General features: G+C 40.4%; 1 protein-coding gene across 1 annotated transcript in view; it reads left to right on the top strand.

Moving 5' to 3' along the window:
- Window positions 1-21800, top strand: part of vstm2a (V-set and transmembrane domain containing 2A) — an 84265-nt gene that overhangs the window by 49676 nt on the left and 12789 nt on the right. The window contains exons 3-4 of the mRNA XM_056364925.1: window positions 11922-11972; window positions 13939-14275. Coding sequence (XP_056220900.1) covers window positions 11922-11972; window positions 13939-14275 — 388 coding nt within the window. The remainder of the gene's footprint in view (window positions 1-11921; window positions 11973-13938; window positions 14276-21800) is intronic.

Here is a 21800-nt window from a genome sequence, read left to right as displayed (position 1 = left end):
GATGAAATGTGAACAGATGATGGAGGAGCAAAAAACACTCCAGCAGGTCTTTGAGCCCAGAAAACAAATTGACTCACTGAAGCTAACACTGTGGGATTTTGATGCTCCAACATTGATACACTTATTCACACCAAAATTAGCATGTATAAGTGTGTTTTTGAAACGTGGCGATTGACTCCTTTCACACTGCCAGACTGAGAGGACACAGACAGACAACTGAGACAGGATCAGTGTCAGCACATACACTTACAGAGACACACACACACACACACAGATGCAGATTCAGAGAGTGAGCTGTTAGCTGCCTTGCAGACTGGTAAAATGGATCCGTCGCATCTCATCCCCGGGTTGGTGCTCCTGTAAGAGGCGCTTCAGTGGGTGACTGTGTGTTTTTAAAACTTTCTTCAGGGCACCAGCAGCAGTAGGGTGTAGCCACAGTGTTTCTGGTTTAACAGCAGTGTGCCGAGGAGGTGACAGGTCTGTTGTTTGTGTGCTTTGAAAGCAATAATATGTAACAATATTTGCAGAAAGTTTGCAGAAAGGCAAACCCAAAGGCTGCAGTTTGGGGACCTACCCTAGTTTTTCACTACAGTACCACCCGGCAAACTGGATAGGATTTAGAACCAATTGGGTTTCTGTTACAGTGGCAGTGTCACAAAAAGACTTGGGTCCTAGGACTGTGGTCCTGAAAGTCCTGAAACTGCAGCCTCCAGGTCTGCAGAAACATGCTACTCTCTGAAAGACGTCACAGCACAGAAAAATGGGCGAAAGTTAGTGTGTTTACCTGATTATCATGTTTACACCACTGCTGAATAAATACCAGTGACCACTGCAGAGTTATGTGAGCCGGGAGTGAATACAGATCGTACTCTTCGACACTGAAGACAAAAGCCAGTGCGTGTTGTGTGTGTTTGTGTAAAAGGGGCGAAATAGAGTCAAGTGCAGGTCTGAGAACATCTACATGAACAAACCTTAGAGTTTTGACCTCAGTGTTTTGCACTGGGCCAGATGTATGTGACTCCATCACTAATGCTGCTGCCAAAGTACTGTATGTATGGGTGTCATAAACAGAGCTGATATAATAACACAGAAGCACTTCGTGTGGCTTTTATGGCATTTTTAGTGTTGATCCACAGAGCCATCTTCTACCTTTTGTTTCAGCTGCACTCTGAGACCGTCCCACAGTGTAAGAGCTCTCCTTTGGTCTTTAATTCCTGTAACATTGGCTTGTCAAAGGATCATTTCCCCTTCACTTGATAAAGTAATGGAGTAATTGTACACAATTCAAGTACTTTCATGTTTTCCACACGCACAATTGCAGGCTTTACATGTAATTAACATAGCTCTTGTCATAAACCAATGGGCTGTGAAGGGGATTAGTGTTTGCATGTGAATGGGACCCCTGTCAGCTGTGGAATGTAATTAGGGTTAACAACTAAGCTTAGACCCAAAACATCTTCAAGTGGGAGTCAGCGAACATTGTAATTAGGAAGCACTTTACAGGGCGCACTACTGTGCTTCATGTACTCTAACTTTACACCCACTGTGACCTCACTTTGTTCTGAGCGAAGGGGTGCTCTGCCCCGGGGGGCCGCAGCCGGAGGAGATTGGAATTGAAATGCATGCAACATTCATAACTCATTATCGGATATGATTAAGTTGTCCTGGCTCTAATGGATCTTGATGGCGCCAAAACACCAAACACATCCATCATGATTGGAGACTTGTCATTGCATATCAATACACTGTCAATTTGCAGGTGCCTTACATACGCAGCAGTTGCTCATCTATCGCTTTGTCTCTGGGGGTTTCGTAATATGTATATACAAGATGAATGATTTTCATGAAACTAAGTAAACAATCTAGTGACAGTGGTCGTGCTCATGCTGGATCGCAGCAGCTTTGAAGGGAGAGGCTGTGGTTTTGAGTCGAGGAGAGAGCGCGTTAAATCCAACTTTATACAGTTCATAGGATTTTAAATGGAATATTTCCCAGTTATTTTCAGACGGTGAAAGAAGTTCAGTTTCACAATGGCAGAACAAGTGTAGCAAACGTAAGCCTGTATAGATTTAAGAGCAGAAATGTTAAGATTCTCTTTGGTTTATATACTTTGAAATGGAAGAAACACACCCTTACCATGAATAAAGTCCAACTGAGATGAAATGCCATTTGGTTTTTCTGCTACAGCCTCTGTGGAGAAATGGTTTTATTTATTTAGCGTATTTTTTTCGTTTCATGATTGGTTTTGCATCCATTCTCCTGAATTCTGTTAGCTCTCCTCGTAACTCCCCGTTCAGCCAATCATATCTGAGGCAGACAGCAGCCTGCCACAGACTCTGAACAACACCCCCCGTTGCTGGCTTTCCTGCAGGAACAGGAACACACACCTTTGTGCTGCACCGTCGCTTGCTGAATGAGCGACTGAACAGACATTCAGCAGGGAGAAGCGCATCGCTAACGGCAGTCTGCAGACCAGATAGCTAATTAGCTGCTCAGTTTCAGCACATTAAACAGCATGTGAATGTAAGTGCAAATGCCACTTAGGTCGAGATGCTGGTTGCATGAATTTGGTGGCGTCTCTGAATGAAATCAAAAAATCAGACGACATTGTAAGAAACTTAAAAATATGCTAAACCAACTGGTTTAAATGTCTTTTAATTATTACTTCCTGTCAGTTAATCATGAGGTAATCAACTGATACAGTGGTTGTACTGCTGACCTTTTCTTACCAAAACTGATAGGTCGTTTTTGCAACAGGCTATTATGACCCATATTTATGTTTTATTGCTAAGTGACATCTAGTGGTCGTAGTAATTATGACAGGAACACATAGAAAAGTGTGGTGATGTAGTAAAAACAGCAACTTTACAAACATGGCAACCCAGGTCCGGTACGCCTGTTGAAAGAAACGAGCTGCGTTGTCGCTCAGGTTGAAGGAGTTGTTGAAACTGATTGTTGCTGCTCGTCCTCAGTAGTTGTTTTGTGAAAATTTGCCAGTAATTACATGTAAAATATTTTATTTATTGGTTGCTCTTGTGTGTGAGATGATTGAGGAAAGACAGACTTTTACTTTGAAGAAGACAGACCTTATACTATATATACTATACTGTATTCTCCTCTTCATTATCTCGACTGTTCGCTGTGTTCAGCTGGAAGAGCTGCCCAAAATAAATATAAAAAAATGGTCATTTCTATAGCTATTTTTACATTCTTTTTTTATTGGCTGAGACCATTCACATAAAACCGTCTCACTTTGATACGTTTTTATGTTATTGATCGAGAGACTGAGACGGTACATTTTAAAAGATGATGTAAGAATCGGTCTCAATTCTTGTGTTTAATCTTTCACCGTATTGGTGTCTCATGTTTGATGGTCGGCCTGCTTGTCTTCTGTCAGTTGCCATCTCCTTACAACCTTGATAGAGAGGAGAAGATTATTCTGTTTATCGTCACACTTCTTTCCATGATGTTCATTAAATCAAATAACCTTTTTCTTCATTCTGACTCCGGCTCCGGTGCCGTTAGTCGATGTGTTCTTTCAACACTGGCTGAAAAAAAAAAAAAAATCCCAACAGATAATCTTCCATTGTTAAACATCATCAATTTGTGATGTTGGATGCGTCAGAGGTTGCCTCATCCACCTCGACTCCAGCTCATAATGTCCTACATTCCTCATCAACATCTGTCAGAAAAAAGGCTGCGAACTCATCGCTTTCGATCAAAGTGGGTGCACAGGCATGAAAATCAGCTGGGGGAACATTCAGTTGTGGGTTATTTTGTCTAACGCAAAACATGTCATCATATTGTTGCACCAGATGCTGGTTTATTTCCTGCTGGTGTGGGAGGAGAAACTGTTATCATGGCTGCTTCTGTGATGGGTTTCTTCTCCTTCTATCATTATTGAGCATTAGCGAAAATGGCGGCTCTACAGAGAAAGTCTTGCTCTTTGATTATGTTAGACTGACACCGAGACGTGGTGTTTCAGATCTGCAGGACATTTTCTGCTATCAAACCTCATTGATGCCGCACTGGAGACGCCCCTGACATTATGTGACACTTTGCACATTATGCCTGTTAAAAAACAGCAGCTAATAACAAAATGGATCCAGATGTGCTGGGAACACAGCCAAGAGGTGCTAGAATGGATGTATCATGGTATTGAGGCACTGTGGATACAGAAACCTTTTCTTTTTTTTTCTTTTCCATATCTATTTATAGGTATAAATATGATGGATAGTGCAAAGAATTTAGAGTTGCATAAAACATCTAACATCAGCTTAATAATAATGCAAATGATCTCAAAGCCATACACTACAAGAAAATGCACCTGCCACAGATTGCTATGGAAATACAGAATTGTGGTACACATGCAAAAATACAATAAGAGCAGCATTACCACGTTCAAGAGTATCAGCAGGACGGCGGCTTATTTGTCAGTCGCCAAATCAAACCCTATTCCTCATGAGGCAGAGATTAGATTATGGTGGTGGAAGGTCATAGGTCAAAGTCACTGTTAAGTCACTGTTAACTCACAAAGCACATTATTGTCCATAAGGCTTCACGACATATATTAATATAAATGGTAGTAAGTCATAAATAAGATTAATGAGTAGTAAGCATTAACTTGATCTTGCCAAATAGTGAGCCTGCATTAATGTATGAAAACTGTTATAACTTGTTTATAATTGTTTATTTATGAGTTATAAAGTGTTAACAACCAAATTAATTACCTAATTATAAACCATTTCAAATCATTTATAAGGGTAGTCTTACTGTAATTTCATACATAGGTAAAATCACAACATAATGAATGACCTTTTCAGTCATAGGTTTAAATCATGTTCTGTAATAAAACATAAAAAAAAGAGTTTAGAGGTTCCTTGATTTGAGAACCACTGTTCTATGGGACACGAGTTAGAAACAGCTGAAGTTTCTAGTTTGATTTATGAATCAAAAAGATGCTGAAAGTGTAATTCAATCCATCATTTCAGGCTGACTTGATCACTGTATACAATATAATTAAGTGGGAAGAACAGTAAAAAGATATTCCAAGGTGGTTAGTGCACTAGTCCTAGTGCTAGTTCATTACCAAGAGAAACCAGGTACGAACAAAGAGTGTGTAGCTCCCATAGCATTGGCTGAATTGACAGTTTTAGTGTTAATACTTAATACTTACTGCTCATAATTGCAGTTCAAACAATACAATGTGAATACGGGATAAACCTTGGTATAAGACTGTCACCGTGAGTCAACATGTACAACACCAGGACCCTGAACCTGCAGAGGCTTAATGGTATTCAGTCATCATTCATTTTATTATCCAAACCTGTGCTTTTCCTAATGACAAAAGGTTTTATGTGAATACACATTTTATACGTGAATAACAAACACAGTATCACTTTCAATTCACTGTTAATTAAGAAAAAAAGCTTTGCTGAGCATTGCTGAGCCTCACAAAATATTTTACAATGTGTCCACCGCCTCTTTATTGCAAAATCCTATTACTGCCTGTGTAATAAAGGCTACAGCCAGCAGATGGTTAGCATAGCTTAGCACAAAGACTGGAAACGGGGGAAACATCTAACATGACTCATTCTAAAGGTAACGAAATCCACTTACCGACTTGTTTTTTTTTTTTTTTTTTTTTTAAATGTGGGGTTGGACTATTTCTTGGCCAGGAGCAATGACTTCCTGAAGTTTTGCATCATCATGCGGTTGTCGGGCAACCAGGGGAGAGCTCACAGATGGCGGGAAGTCGCCTTCTCTCCACACTAATTTGAATGTCAATCAAACATCAGATGAGACGGGTGAGAGCAGCGTTCCCTCGCTCGATCGCAGAGTGACAAAACACTGACAAACTGTTACTGAAATTGGCCATTATAACAAGATACATATAAAACAAAACACTTCAGCAATTCACAGCAAATGGGGCCATTTCTGAAATCATTTGCATGTATTTTTTACTGATTTTATACACAGAAATTTACTTAAATCCACTGTCTTAAGACTCATTTGATGCTTGAAACATCTGAGGCATTTGAGTTTTCACATATAGTTTCATGTGAAAAGAATAATTTAGAGGTCTTTTTCATGTGCATTTCAGTACCACTACTTAGCTGTCATCATATAATGGTACTGATAAGCTTTTCATTGCACAGACACATTTCCTCCACCATCATAGCTTAAGATTACAGGGTTTAATGTGTCAAATGAAGTCCATGACCTGAGTTTAACCTCCTCTCAGTGTTTGTGTTAGTAAAACCAGTGACTGCTGCACAAACTCATTTAAATATTTGGTCGTATTGATGTGTTTTTATTGCTCGTATCACCCAGGGTGAGGGCGCCCACGTTACATCTCATCCTATCACAGTAAAAGCCGTAAGGCAATCACAGAAACGCAGGTGGTCTGGTCCGTATTTCAGTTTAAATGATGACCACTTTTCTTTCATGTGATGTTAATTTAGTCTCAGCAACTCAATGAAGCTTTTTTTTTTATATGCACAATAATTGTGGAGCACATTTTACAAGAAGTCAATTTGAGATTTGCATGAAGAATAGCCGAGTGTCATGGCGGAAGGGTTTTGCAATAAAGAGACAAGCGATTGAAATTGAGATACTTGCAAGTGGCTGCGGCTTTGGCTCAGAAAGCACTCATGCGATAGAAATGAAATATAAATGGGAAAATAATGGAGGTTTCCTCCTACGGTGTCATTGAAAACTTTCACATTGCTGTCACAGGCTGGAAACTTACGTCAGGGAACATTTGTCAGGTACACATTTAGATAAGGAAAAGTCGTTCTTGATGAGTTAAAACAGTTAAACACAAAGAGAGTGATTATTCTCTATGAAAAGGTTTGACACTTTAAACTTTTTATCTGTTCCTCTTAAGGACTTACACAGCAACATCTAACTGGCAGATAAACGCCTTTTACATCAGATGATAAATGTCAAGCATCTGAATTGATATTGGACATTCATTAGGTCACAATTACCTTAATTGCACTTGTCCAGTGCTGGATGACTAATGGCTTCATAAAATACCACCTAACTTTTTTATACATTTTTTTTTTTTTGTTTAATTCCTGTGTATAAGAGTCATTTTGGATAAAATATTTTGAAATGCCTCAGATATAGAGGTGAACCTAGAAGTGCATTTATTCTTAATATGTGCACAAGGCAGGCAACAGTCATCTGACCTGGAGTCAGAGAGAAATTATCGTCACGAAAACAAAATATGATTCATATTTTCATTCCTTTTAACCCACCCTGCTGTTCCCACATACAGTACACGAGGTCATAGCTGTCGGCTCTTTAAAATACATCTGTTTGTGATTAGTCTGAGTCGTGGTGCTGCCGTCTTGGATGTTGGATGTATCTGAATGATACTGTAGCTTCATGTACGTATGTTATTTGACTTCAGTCATTGTTGACTTATGTAGATCTCTCATCACGTTTCATCTGCCTGCTGTCGGCAAACACCCGAACCCACAGTGATGGGAATCTTACTTTCAAATGTTAGTATAACCGGCTGTCTCCTTGGCACTGCCCTCTTAGTTACTGTTGCTATGACTAACTCACTTTTAGTCAACAGTATGGTGACATCTATATGTTTTGGCCTCCCACTGAATTTATTTTAGGCTTTAGAAAATTACATAAACAACTGCATCTTCACACTCATGATGCTGCACTTATAATGCAGTGTATTATATATCTATATATACCTACACATGTATATATATACACACAAATATACACACATATACATATGTATTCCCATGTGTCTTGAAAGGGGCTTCAAAATAAAATGTATTATTATTGTTATTATTATTATTATTTTAGTAATAATAATACGTTTATCCCCCAAGGCATATCTTTTTTGCCATCTTCAAAGTGTCTATGTAACATACAGTAAGTATACAAATATATATATATATATATATATATATATATATATAAATATATATATATATATATATATATATATATATATACGCTGTTGCCCATAAAGTTGGAATAATTTTGTTTTCAGACACAATCCTCAGTTTATTCCTATTTAAATGCATCAGTAATCACTTTTGACCAGGTGCAATGATTACATGATGTGTCCCAAAATATATATATATATATATATATATATATATATATATATATATATATATATATATATATATATATATTTTGGGACACATCATGTATATAGAGAGAGAGAGAGAGAGAGAGAGAGAGAGAGCCCTCTGCAGCCAGGGGAAAGATGACCATGGTTTTGTCCATGTTGGTGCTTTACTGTGATTTATGCATCCAGTGAAAGGGAAGGTGCACAGGATGAATCAGTTATAGTGTGTGAACTATGTCTCCCATGCATTATTTCCACATGCTGGATATTTAGTATCCTCTATGTACTCATTCTGTAATTACATAATTTTAAAATGTCCACTGCCCGTGTTTTTTTTTCTTTTTTTTTTTTTTTACTTGGTTACTGGAGGGAAGCCTGGCCAGAGGGTTTAGGGATGTGATGGGAGGCATCCTCAAGAGACATTTACAAAGACTAAAAAACTGATTTATATACATAGTGCAATCCAAATTAAGCTTGTAGCAAAAACGTGAAGAAAAAAACTGGGCTTAATGTAATCAGGGGTGTCTCAGTTCCTCTCTCCCCTAAATAAAATGTCACTTGTATTAGTCATCATTAGTACAAACAAGACTTTCAATATTCCTCACCATGTGCTGAGAAAGTCTAATATAAACTAATTCTAATCAACATACTAGTAACTCCTATTAGACTGATACAGGATATGAACTGGAGCTGCTGGTAAAGAAGGCAAATGTTAATTCACCCATTCAACGAATAGCGTGCCTCAACTGTTTTGCATATACTATATGTACACAGTGCTAAATACTGTGTTTTGATAGTAATGGTTGTTGATGAAACTTGAAATCCTTTGTGGGACTGTAGACTGAGTGTTTTCAACATCAGCGAGTCAGTTTCAGTTTTTTGCATTCACTGCTAAAACCTACATGTACGTCATTTACATACAATGACAGAAAGAAGAGAGGAGGAGAGAAATGAATATGTTCACTATTTGCACAAACACAGCTGCTTGGACTAGCAGCTAGCATGTTTGATGCATTCTTCTTCAGTTAGCATCAGAAGAATTTGCAATGATTAAAAGAATGATGAAATCAAAGTGACTAAAACACAGTGCAGCAGGAAGCTGCTGCCTGACAGAACACTACTCAAATATAAATTGTTAAAGAATTTATTCTACCAGGCCTTTAATCAGCCACAACAGAACAGAGCAAATTATGCTATGCTCATTTTAGAGGCCTCCTCCATGATGTCTGTGGTTGCTTTTGAAACTTACTTCACCATTTGATGAATGTTCGTAATCAGGGGTAGTAGCTCCATAATGTATTTTTGTTAGACCCTCGCTGCCTGGTAAAGCACCTGTTATTCTCCATTCATTTGTGGCATTTTCTTAAAAAATGTACTCACCAAGCACAAGGTGAGATAATCCAGATGACATCATTGGGGTTACACTATACTACACTACACTGACAAAGCTCATGCAGATACACAGAATGCATTATAGACCTGTATTTACAAGCTAGGTGCTAATCACTTTAATGGTTTCACTGATTCTGATGTGTAAAATAAATACAATTCCGCTAAACGTCCCATATTAAACACTTTTACAGGTTGGTTGAAGTGTTGATCCATAAGAAGATATATTTGTGGTGTTAAGAACCAAAAACCATCTCAATGTAGTTTTACATCTCCTCTCTCGGGCTTCTCTCTGGAGCTCTAGCAAGAGCATGGCGTTTTGTGTCAGTCTCTGAGCGTCTGTTCTGATTGGCTGACTGTTTTCTTAACAGTAGTCTCTAATATGGCTCTCCTTGGGAAGGCTGTGCAGTGATATACGGCCTTCCTGACATACGAGCATTCTGCAGCATCTGTCTTGTAGCTTGCTAGCTCAGGGATGGAATGGCCACTTGTGGTTGTGCTGTTAATAAAGTTGGGGGTCATATTCCTGACAGTAATAACAGCTACGGCCTCAGCTCTGCCCCCGAGCACGGCTGAATGCATAGCTGTTATTACGTCTATAGCTGTGGGCAGCGAATGTATAGTTGTGACATCATAAAGTGATAGAAGTCCTGACGGCTGGTTTTAAGGCTCAGTTTCTGAATACAGGCTGTGTGCATTTCTCTGTGGACTGAGGCTTTGATACGTTCACAGTATTAATATAGAACCTAAACCTAATCTATAATCAAAGGAGACCTGGAAATCTCCCTTTATACAATGTGGGACCTTTAAATAAAACAAAATTCCCAGACGATGGACAGAAACTTAGTAAGTAGCAAGTAATCAATGCAACAATCACAATGCTTGTGTTAGTGCTTTGAGAGAGGAATTTTAATTAAAACAAAGAATTAAAAGCATTTATTTTATATTACAGAAAATGCACTAATCAATTAAATGCTGGAAGCTGGAAAATAATAGAGTTCAGCTGTGCTGTGGTGAAAAGCCATTTTAATAGCCCCATAGGATTTTCAATAATGAAATGTGTGAGAGGCAATTAAACCATTTTGCTCCATCTTCTTTGTCACTGTGACTGCAGCAGTCACTATATGCAGACCAGAGCAGAGCATCTGTCCTCCACTGGAGCTCTACTTCTGTCCTCCTCAGGTGACATATATAGACTACGCACCCGGCCCTTTTAACCACTGCGAAGTTTGTAAAAGACAAGGCTGAAATTGATGGTGTGAAACGGTCCAATGCCAAGCCTGAGGACAATTAATCCTGCCTCGCCATTAAAGACGTCTCCTTGATACAATAGAGGATGCCAGGTCCATCTGTGGAGACGAGATGTAAGAGTCATGCATACGCGCAGACAGGGAAAGCTACGGCTCCTAATTCTGCTCATTAATCACCTGTCTGCCGAACATCCTCCAGAGAAAAGCGCTTGGTTCCTGCGAGGTAATTACAGTACTTGAAGGAGCGCTCTCTCCAGCAAATGTTCATAAGTAGCCATCTTATCCCTCTCCTGCCCTTCCCTTTTTTTTTGTCTCAGCCATGGAGCCAATAGCTTCTCTGTCCTCTGGAGAAACTTCCACCTCCTCCTCCTCCTCCTCCTCCATCTCTCCAGCCTTTTCTGCCGCACCACTCTTGCTCTTCTTCAGCTTTGTAGTCAGCAGACTCTTTTTCCGGGCACACATCCATTTGGCATCCGATGTGGGATAAATAAATTATAGCCTCTAAAATCGATGCCCAGTCCATGATGTAGGCTGTAGGCTTAGTGCTTGCCACCGTGCTAGAATTATGCCACTGGGGCTCAAACGGGCATTTCTCGAGCCCAGGAGGTATGATATTCTGTTTTTTGTTTTTTTGTTTTTTCTCTCCTTTGAAATTTTTTTTTTTTTACTGAAAAGCCAATTCCCGTCCTTCTGACATTTTATTATTTGTCATACGTTTTTATGGCTAATATTACTTTTACTGCGGAGACTGATGGAGGTTTTGAGGCATAATTTGTCTCAGGAAGCTGTTAGTTTGTCACACAGCATCCTGGTTTGAACCAGTTTTTTCCCCTGGATTCACTGTAGCGTTTGGAGGCTGTCTTTAATTTCTCTACAGAACCACTCAAAGAATCTAAAAATAAATCAAAAACAGAGGCAAGAGTGACATCTTTGGGCATTTATTTTTAAAGGTAGAATGGTAGCAATGCAGTCACTCAGGCTGTAAACTATGTGCTGATGTTGGAATGAAAGATTTATAACCGTCATAGGATTGATGATGCCTTCTCTCAAAGTTGTCATCGGTTTTAGGGAGTTCGTCACTAGACTTTCACAAAATACATCTTTGAACGTCTCCTCAGAGTGGCTCTGGTTTGCTAATGCTCTGTTTCTCTTGCTCTCTGTGTTCCCAGATGGAGATGATACCAGAGCCTGATCCTGACGACGAGGGGACAAAAATAAGTGTAAGTTGAAGTATGCGTCATGTATTCTGGGTCATATGGGCTCCAATTAGAGTCAAAAAAAATTTGAGCTCAGAAAGTTCAAATGTTCAAAAATAATTCAAATGTTCGTAGTTATAAATCAATCTTTGTAAACCTGTAAAATAAATGTGCATCAAGAGAAACTGTAATTGTAATTGTAAAATGTATGTAATATGAACAAGTAAAGGTTACAGAAAGACACTGAAAAAATAAAGCAGAAAACTGTGTATAAACTCAGCATTCAAAGTTCCCACACCTGTGTGTGACACTGAAGTTACAAGTACAAACTCTGACCTTGTTTTTACACCTGAATCTGATTGGACAGTGACAATCTGACCCCAAAGTAGAGTGAGAGGGCAGATGGTCCCTTCACCCTCATCTTCACCACAGGTCCTGAAAGGTTCAGTAGATATGTAGATTTTTTTCTTTTTTAGCAGAGGTTGATTCACAACTACAAACATTCAAAATTATTTCTGAACATCACTTTACAAACTCGAAATCTTTTTAAACCAAATTCTGAGCCCAGTGCTTCTCAGCCATGACCCACATTTGCAGCACGTCATTCCAGGAAAACACAACAGCAGCTGATTTCACCAAATAACATACATTCAACCAGAGAAAGGAGCTAATCAGTGAAATCAGTGGCAGTCTATTATTACTGTCAGAGTGCTTAACTTCCTGCGTTCACGGCCCAGCAACTGATCTGGCTCTCTGTGTGTGTGTGGAGGACGTTTCAACATTACTGCCCAGTCCTCTTTAGCATCACCTCACTGGAGTCCAGATATAGTCAGACGGCCATATATAGACTCATGTTACTGATCTGAGATCAAGTTGTTGTATGCATTCTTTAGAGATACATTTCAGCTTATCTTTGATAATGTTGTACCAGGAATGTGGTACCATCATTACAATAGAGTTGGAGGTGGCACAAAACACAAACAGTCAGATGATCAGAGACATCGTAACCAAGTCAACAGTCTAAAGCACTTTTTAGTTTAGATGTTAAATGCAAAGCTCATGTTAACAGGTCTCTGCAATTAACCTGAGCTGACATGAGTACAGTATTGTCATGGCTGTCAGGACTTGTGGCCAAAACGACAGTATAAGAATGATATGAGCTGTCTCCAGTGTAAACAAGAAACACCTATGTTGACTCTTGTCTCTATCCCGGCTTTTCTTCTCCTGATGTTTGCATGCTAACCAGCTAGCCCTGGCCCATTTCGGCCTGTGTCCTTTCTTTCCAATAGCGACTTACTGTAGCCTCCCATCTGCCCTGAAGCCGTAGCGCTGCTCAGACGACGTATTGTAACCTCTTGTTTTCTAAAAACAACGATGGCAAAGATCACCACCACCTGGTCCTGTCAAGAAACCATTTTCCTCAGCAGAAAAAATTTTAAACTTATCACCCCCTTTAAGATCAGAAGATTGAGTTTGGTCAATTAATTTAAACCTATTGAAATGTATTCATAATTTAAAACATAAAAGTTCTGACAGATACTAGCAGGATACCATAAAATCTAGTTGGTTTAGTTTGTCAGGTATCAGGTAGGAAACAATACTCAAGTATCTGAATCGAAAAGTTTGCTGATTTCAGAAACTTTGAGGTATCATGTTGTATGTTGGACCCACAATATAAAATTACTTTAACTGTGATAGATTTTTACATTATATCCTCAACACTCCTCTCAGTTTTCATGATAATAATGACAGTAAGTGAAAGGTTTTGGCTTCAGTGCCACAATTTAAAAATGTCAATGTCATCTCTGTTTAGGCTAAAATACACAAGTCCGACTTGCTTGTGAATGTGTTAGTATACAAGTCTCACATTAGAATCCTGCAGCATATAGTTGCATTAAGTGTCATGATATGTGATGAAACCTTGTGGTATTATACTGTATAACGCTGTCCGATGTTATGACACTGTGGTCTCTTTTAATTCCTCTAACAGACAGTGAAAGTCCAGGGCAACGACATCTCACACAAGCTGCAGATCTCCAGAGTCAGCAAGAACGACGAAGGACTGTACGAGTGCCGGGTGACACGAGCCAACTACGGAGAGATTGTGGAGTACAAAGCCCAAGCCTGGCTGAAGGTGAACACCACGGCGAGACCACGACGACCACTGCCACCCCCCAAGAAGAGCTCCCCACTGCACCTGACGGACAAGAAACCGAGAAAGTCCAGCTCAGCTCAGGGCCAGGACAGCATGAGTTCAGACCAGAGGGTGGCCTCCACCTCCACCTCTCACACATCCTCCAAACCAGCTAAACACAACCCCGGCTCAGGTGAGACCCTGGGGGAGGGTTACATAATGTGGGCACTGTGGAACACAAAGAAGACTCTTGTATTTTACTTCCAGCATTAAGTTTGGGGCAGACTGATGTAGATCAAAGCACCTGCATCACTCAGAATTATGTACACACTCCTGTGATACCTTAAATATGTGGTGGATCTGAACAGCTGAAGAGTCTCTTTGGAGAGAATTTGGTCTCACAGAACTATTAGGATGAATGCAGGTTTTGCAGAACAAGAGTTCGAGCAGGAAAATGCGATTTGAGAGAAGTAATCGATGAGTCTTTGGTATCGATTAACAAAACTATCAACATCCCTGAGAATCAAAGTATAGCATTAGTTTGCTTCACAAGCTAGCAGTAATGCATCATTGTTTAACGTCTGCCTTTTGGCAAAGCTGATAGCCCCGTCTCACTGTTGACAATCTACCATGCTAAAGACTTCCTGCCAAGATTGCGAGATGGTCTGGTTTTAAGGTGGTGGTACACAGAGTACTGTAAGCTTTTCCTGGTTGCACATTAAAGGGTCATTACAAAGTTGAATCTGACTGAACTTTGGGTACAGTTGAATCAGAATCAGAGCAACTCAGCATAATCCCCACAGCAATCCTCCCATCATCTCCTCTGTTACTGCAACAAGTTGTTGTCTTTCAGCTGCACCTTTAAGTCGGTCGCCAGAGTGGATCAGCATCCACATGTTTAACATACATTTCACCCTTCCTGACGCAGCCTGGGTTCAAGGGGGCCAGGATCAAACTGCCAGCCCACCTGAGCCGTGGCTCCAATGCACTGTCCACATCAAGTATTGTGTTCATAGTTATGCAGTACATGCTCTTGTTCTTGCAGGAGTTGCTGTTGTTGTTTGACTTTGTGGTGGATGTTGGGGGTAAATCTACAGCAGCAGAGTCACTACTGAAGGAGAAAATTGGAAAGGCAGCATGTGGCATTTGCCTAACTGATTCTTACTTTTTGAAGACCATATGCGCATGCAGAATAGACCGTTGTTATATATGTTTATATATGTATTTTCTTTTGGGGGGGGGGGGTTGTTATCCAGCTACAGTGTGAGAATCCTTAGTTGAGGGTTTAATTTGAATAAAAATTACTACACCCACCTGAAGTCCTCCAGTCCGGAGTGTGCACATTTAATTTCAGCCTTTGTTAAATCTTTGCTGAGGTCAAATGTTTGTTGATGTCGCCAGTACACATGCATTGTTTTAGTTATTTGCGTCTGTAAAAGTACGTCGGTTTTCTGATTGTTTTGGAAGGAGACAGAGAAGGAAGTGATTTGTTCAGATGTAACAGAGGCCAGCCAGTCATCAACAAGGAGATGCACTTGGTTGAAGCAACAAAAGGCCACAGTGTTTGCAGTTGCGGCATGCACCAGCTATTATGCAGTTCCAAAGGCTTATGGGTGTGCACATGGGTTTGCAGAGCCCAGCAGGAGAACCATGCAGTAGGCATCACTGCGTCGATTACACTGTTCAAGCTTCACTTAGTCCTTTCAAAACATGGCTGTGCAGAAGTACTATTCACCATAATAACAATAATTATTATTATTGATTGCCAAATGTCCAGGGTGATGCGGTCTTGTTTGCTTTGGCTGAGAATCACAGGCAAAATTTAAGATATTGAAGAAAACTTTGGATTAATTTCATCTAGCTGGACTGGAGTCTTTATTCAGGGATCAGCTACAAGTCAAGCGCCTGCCTCCAGCATGCCCAAAATGTTGCTTCAAGGCTCTCAACCAAAATGCTAAGAGATGAGAACACATTTTACTCTATCATGCCTCTCTTCACTGGCTGCCCATGAGTTTTGAAATTGATTTTTAAGACTTTACTGTTAATGTTTAAGGCACTACATGTTCATCCCCCAGCAACAGCTGAGATCCTCAGGCAGGCCTCCTCTGCTGCATCTCAAACTCACTTTAATAATTTGTTATAATCACATAAAAATGCTACACATACTGGCTTAACGTTATTATTATTTTTAGTGAACTTTAACAAATGTAATTCATGAGATTTACTGTAGTGGATCTGTATCATAGGAGCTCTAGCACATCTTTAACTGTCAGTCTATTGTAATACCCAGACTGTTATTACTTTCAGCAGATAACTAAGAATATTAATGTTACCTTTGTCCTTCATCAAACACAGTAACACAGGAATCCTTTCAGAGATGTGTGCAGTGTAATACCTACTGAGTTGTCTTGGCGAGTGCAAACACACTCAGCCCTTGAAAAAAATGGAAATTGTATGCTCCAACTTGTCGGGGATAATTAAACCCTTTCGCTGACTTTGAGGTCAGTAAAGTTCCCAGTGATTCAAATTCAGTGAATATCTCCTGTGTTCCTACTGCCCTGATGCTGTGAATGGGGACTAAACAAAGTGGCTCAGACCGAGACACACAACATTATTCCAGCCAATCAGCTTCTGGGGGCGTTCGTCTTCGTGCACAGGATGAGGGAAAGAAGAAGAGAATCTGGTACATTCTCACGGATAGTGCCAATTTAAGGATTACCAGGGGAAGGAGAAGGAGCAGTCTACTCTTTTGACGTTGCGAGACCATTTGGAGTTTTGAATTGAATCTATTGGGACAGTGGCAGCTTGCATTGCCAAGAAGGAGTGATGGCTGAGGAACAGCCAACGAGGGGAAGGTCAGAAGTTTTATAATCAGGAGGCCGAAGTGTTGCATTATCATTTGTGAGGCTTCCCAACAGTGGAGACTGCATGGTCGGACTGGGAAAGAACTTCAGCCATGGACTTATCTGTTGTTGGCCTGCACCCTGAATGACAGGCACACAGAGAGGACCAGCACAGAGACTGACAGGGCGGTAAAATCTTTAAAATCTTTATGGATGTTTTGACAGTCCACCAGCAGACTGATGTGGTGGCCCACTTGACACTTGGCAGACGACGGGGATTTGATGTGGTAGTTGCGATGGCCTCTGTGACTATGGTGGAGAGACCTCTAAGAACTGAGAGCATGAAGAGGGATTCAGAGGTTGCTCAGTTTCTGCTTGACAGGTTGGAAACATCAGCTTTGCCAATAGGTCGGTATTGTTTTGTCCCGTTTACTGTTTGTGATACCTAACCCCAACTGGTTAGTTAACAAGCAGGTACCGGTGTCACGTTTGTGTGCCCAGGTGCGTTAAATTACTTACTTACTTGTTGCTAAGATGTGTTGTATGTTGATGTTAGCTGTAGTAGCAGGAGAGTTGTGAGTATCACTGTCTGCAGGTGGTGAGCTGGCTTTGGGAAACTGCCTCGTCTATCATGTTATTTATCCGTACAACATGCAAAAGGTTTTACAGCCACAGAGACCTAAAACACAAGATTGTTGGTACAGTGGATTTATATGGTTGGATGCATAATTCAAAATGTTACACCAGGTAACTTTACCTTCTTTGTTAGCCTAGCTACAAACCTACAGTCCTCTCCTCTGTCACAGCAGTTTTGTAAAAACTAACCCTAACTAACTCTCTCTAGTTTTTATGGTGCAGATCTGTTTGGTGACGTTTTATATTATAAGGTTTGTTTTGCTTCAGCTATGAGAAAGAGTATCCACTTCCACACCATATATGATGCTCTGAATTCCACCACTGTGTCATTGCTTTGGCAATATGCGTCAATGAAGTTGAACAAAGCAGTTGGCAGTATCTGGCCTCTCATGAATCTGTAGTTCCGGAGGTGTGTTGTGTTGCGAGTGTAATGTACAGGCTCCGACTGGACAGGTGTTTTCCACCACACACACCAAGAATGTCTGTGATTATGTCATTCTTCTCTTTTTCTGTCTCAGTAACTCGTTAGAGCCATGTCATAGAAAATTGAGAAGGCAGACTGTGACAATCACCTTCACTGGCATGGTGGAGTGGTGTAGTAAACAACTCTGTGCTTCTGTTTTCGCTGGAATCAAGAGGATTGTGAGTCGCTCTTGCCTGGGTGTTGCCCGCGCTCTGTCCAAGGACATTTGCATAAAGCTGAGCCTTTCTCAACTTTCCATGTGGTGTAGCTGAGTGCTGTTTGAGTCTGTCAAGCTGAGCGAGAGACACAATGAATAACAGGTGTTTATTTGTGTGTCTGAATGGCCCATAAGAGACAGTTGCATGTGTTAATAACATTATCCGACAGTAACCACAGAAATGTGAACAAATCCAGTGAGACTTTGGATTAGCCACTTACTGAAGTCTGCATTTATGAATGAAATAATATGCAAACAATCTTCAGTCTCAGTTATTAATGATCAGCAGCAGCAACCAAGGGGGAAAGTCTAAATGTATTGGTACAAGCTGTCACCAGTTCAGATTATAATAAATCAAGAGATTCATTGCCAGAGTATCACAAGTAAAACAGATTTTATAGAACATCACAGAAAAAATGAATGGTGACCCTTTAATTTACATTATGTAGTAATTATTTGGTAATATGAAGAAATTTCAAAGAAATAACAGTCAAGTCAAATATTGGGTAATTACAGAGTAAAACTGAATCAGAATGAAGAGGGTTGGTCGGGAATTATATGGGAATAGGTTACCATTCATATCTATAGCATGAATACATTGTGAAGACAGGCTGTCAGCAGGTAATACCAAGTCTCATATTTAAACCACCAGTGTGTCAACAAAAGAAACGCAGCAGCCAGTTTCCTCCACATAGCCAACTTTCAGTGTCATGAACCTAATGTATTTCCACAGTCTTACCATTCAGTAAGCCAAGAGGAGTGGTGGCCACTGCAACAGTTGTTTACTAAAAGTGAACAGTAGATGTGGCGACTGCTGGAAACGTCACTGTAGTTAACCCACTTCTTCACTTTATACTCCTACTTAATAACTATATAATGAACAGCTGAAGGGTCACCAGATTAATATATATAATTTATATGAGAGAAAACGTGCACTAGACTGACTAAATGTGGACTAGGCTGTTCGTCACCACCTCTCAAAACATCCCATGCATTATGTGCATTTTGTGATCTGGCTCCCTCTGGTCCAGTTAACCCAGCCATCTACATTTCCTCGTTTCAGAAGAGGTAAATAATCATGATTAAAAGAAACCAACGTTGTCTGTGCTGTCAAAGTCAGACGCTTTGTGCACCCAACCACAAACACAAGGGATTGGTCGTCATAAACATGCTGCTTCATAAACCATCAATGCTGTAAAAAACTAAACCAACCATAATCACTTAGACTGATCTGAGCAATTCAACTTAAAGCTGATAAAAACAGCATTCTCATACTAAACACAGGTCTCTGTAGAAATCGGCTGCTTATACAAGTTATATATGGCGTGGGTGCACTGAGTCAAATTGATGGCTGGGAGAAAATGTTGCACTTTTACATTGTCCAGATTTTCCTTTTTTATCTTTTGGACTTCAGCATAGGAAATCAGCTGCAGCAGCCGACACGCTACCCTCAGGTGTTTTAGTTTCAATGTAAATTTACTGTCATTAACTATTGGCAATATTTTAAATTCCCTTTAAAATTATTTTATAATTGCACTGCTCCTTCTCATCTATAAATGCCATTCATTTTCCCACTGGTCAGACAGTTCAAACACAAAGTCAGCCCTGCTCTGGGCTCAGATAGCCCTCTGCACCCTGAAGCAAAACACAGAAAGATATTACTTGCCACTGAATAGAGGTAAAAAGTTGAATAATCCCCGGGGCTGCAGAGTCGGAGATTATGAGGCAGCCAAATTATGCTGACAACTGTGTTGCAGTGAGTCCTCTGTGCGGTGTGTCTGACACTGATAAATGCCTCTCCATAGCTGCTCAGGCAGCCTTGGCCACCTTCTCTGAGCAGCAGAGAGGTGTTACAGCTGAGGGCGACAGAGTTCTATTACTCCTCCGCTCAGTCTGAGGCAGATGAGCAACAATAGGTAAATGGGCTGAGATGAAATTAAACCTGGGAGTGCAGATATTCTCCTTTTCCGCATTGCTGCATCTGTAAACAATGAGGCACTTTCCAGATGGGGGGAATGTGGCTGTGACTGGTGGAGCGGCTGCAGCAGCAGAGTGGTTGTTCACAGCTACTTCCCACCAGTGTGTCAGCTGTTGTTAGATCACAGCTCGGCCTCCATCGTTCCTGGCAGTGTTGTTCTCTCAAAGCTCAGAGGTGACCGTTGCAGAATGTGGAAAAAAAAAAAAAAGGAAAGAAAAATGTCCCCTAAGCCAGACTTGTCCCCCCACCCCTGAGGCCTGCCTGGTTCCCGCATGAAAGAAAAACAAATATGGACTCGGCTTGATTGCATAAGCAGTTCATCCAAACAAAAATCACTGACCTTGTTTTTAAGAATCACCATATTTTTTTATAGTGCCTCGACTGCGTATGTCTAAGGAAGATCACCAGTGAGTCATCACTAGACTTGGTGGTTAGGAGCAGCAGGACTGCTGTTCATGGTTGCATTCATGTTGCTCAAGTAGTCGCACGCAATGTCAATGTGTCACTTCGAGTTCATGTGGATGCTTCTGTTGGTCCTGCCTTACTCAGAGTGTGTGCTTGTAAATCTGTCTTACATCTGTGAGTGCACAGCAGGGAAAAAGCCCAGCTACAAGATACAGTGAAGTCTCATGGTGGACGGTGGTCTTCATATGAAATGAGACTGAAACAGTGGCAGGAGGAGTGGAGGGAAACACAGGGACAGCTAGGGTTGCCACCTTCTATGTGAAGAAATGAGGAACAGTGCTTATGAGCCAAAATAACAGAAATATCAAGGGTAACACAAATATTGAAGCCTTATACTGATTTACAAATAGTTTTTTGATTGAGTTTCTGTGCACAACCAGCGCTGTTATAATTAACAGTGTGATTGATATGCATGGATCAACTCTGCAGCTGTTACCTGCAAAGAAAATGAGTCATTAGATTTTAGATCAGATTTGACTATTAAATACAAAGGATAATTTTATACTTTTTTCCTCAGCTAGAAATAAAAACAGGTGGATGGATCATTACCATAATCAATTTGTTGCTTATTGCCTTGTTACCTACAGTGTATTGGTTATTGTTTAGTATAGGCTACAGTTGGCAGTGAACAATGAGTGAAATAATGGACTATGTATATGAACGGCCGCTGGTCAGACTCAAACCCTGGCCACTGTGATTCGGACTGAGCCTTCATGGTATGTGTTTTTACCAGGTGAGCCACCGGAGCGCCGTACTGCTGTCTTCACCTTTAGAAGGCAGCGACACATGTATTTTCTCACAGCACACAGAGCTGGTCAGTTACTGCTCATTGATAAACGTCTCGGATCCACTTGTATGCTCTAACTGGTTGGGTGTTACTTGACATCACATTATTCACAGCATTTTGAGGACATAGTTTCTAAATGAAATGATGTGTGTCACATGTTTCCATAACTAATCTACATGACTCAAAATTAACCTGCAAAATAATCAGCATACCTGCATTTAGAAACTGGGTCCAATTTATACTCAATGCTGCTTTATACAAATGACTTTGTATATTTTAGCCCTTTATATAAAGAAGCCATTCTGTATACTGCAGCTGAACCTCTCAGA

Source organism: Seriola aureovittata, chromosome 20 (assembly GCF_021018895.1).
Source record: "Seriola aureovittata isolate HTS-2021-v1 ecotype China chromosome 20, ASM2101889v1, whole genome shotgun sequence".
Classification (NCBI taxonomy): Eukaryota; Metazoa; Chordata; class Actinopteri; order Carangiformes; family Carangidae; genus Seriola; species Seriola aureovittata.
Note: the sequence above shows the minus strand (reverse complement) of the source record. Positions and strands in the feature narration are given on the sequence as shown.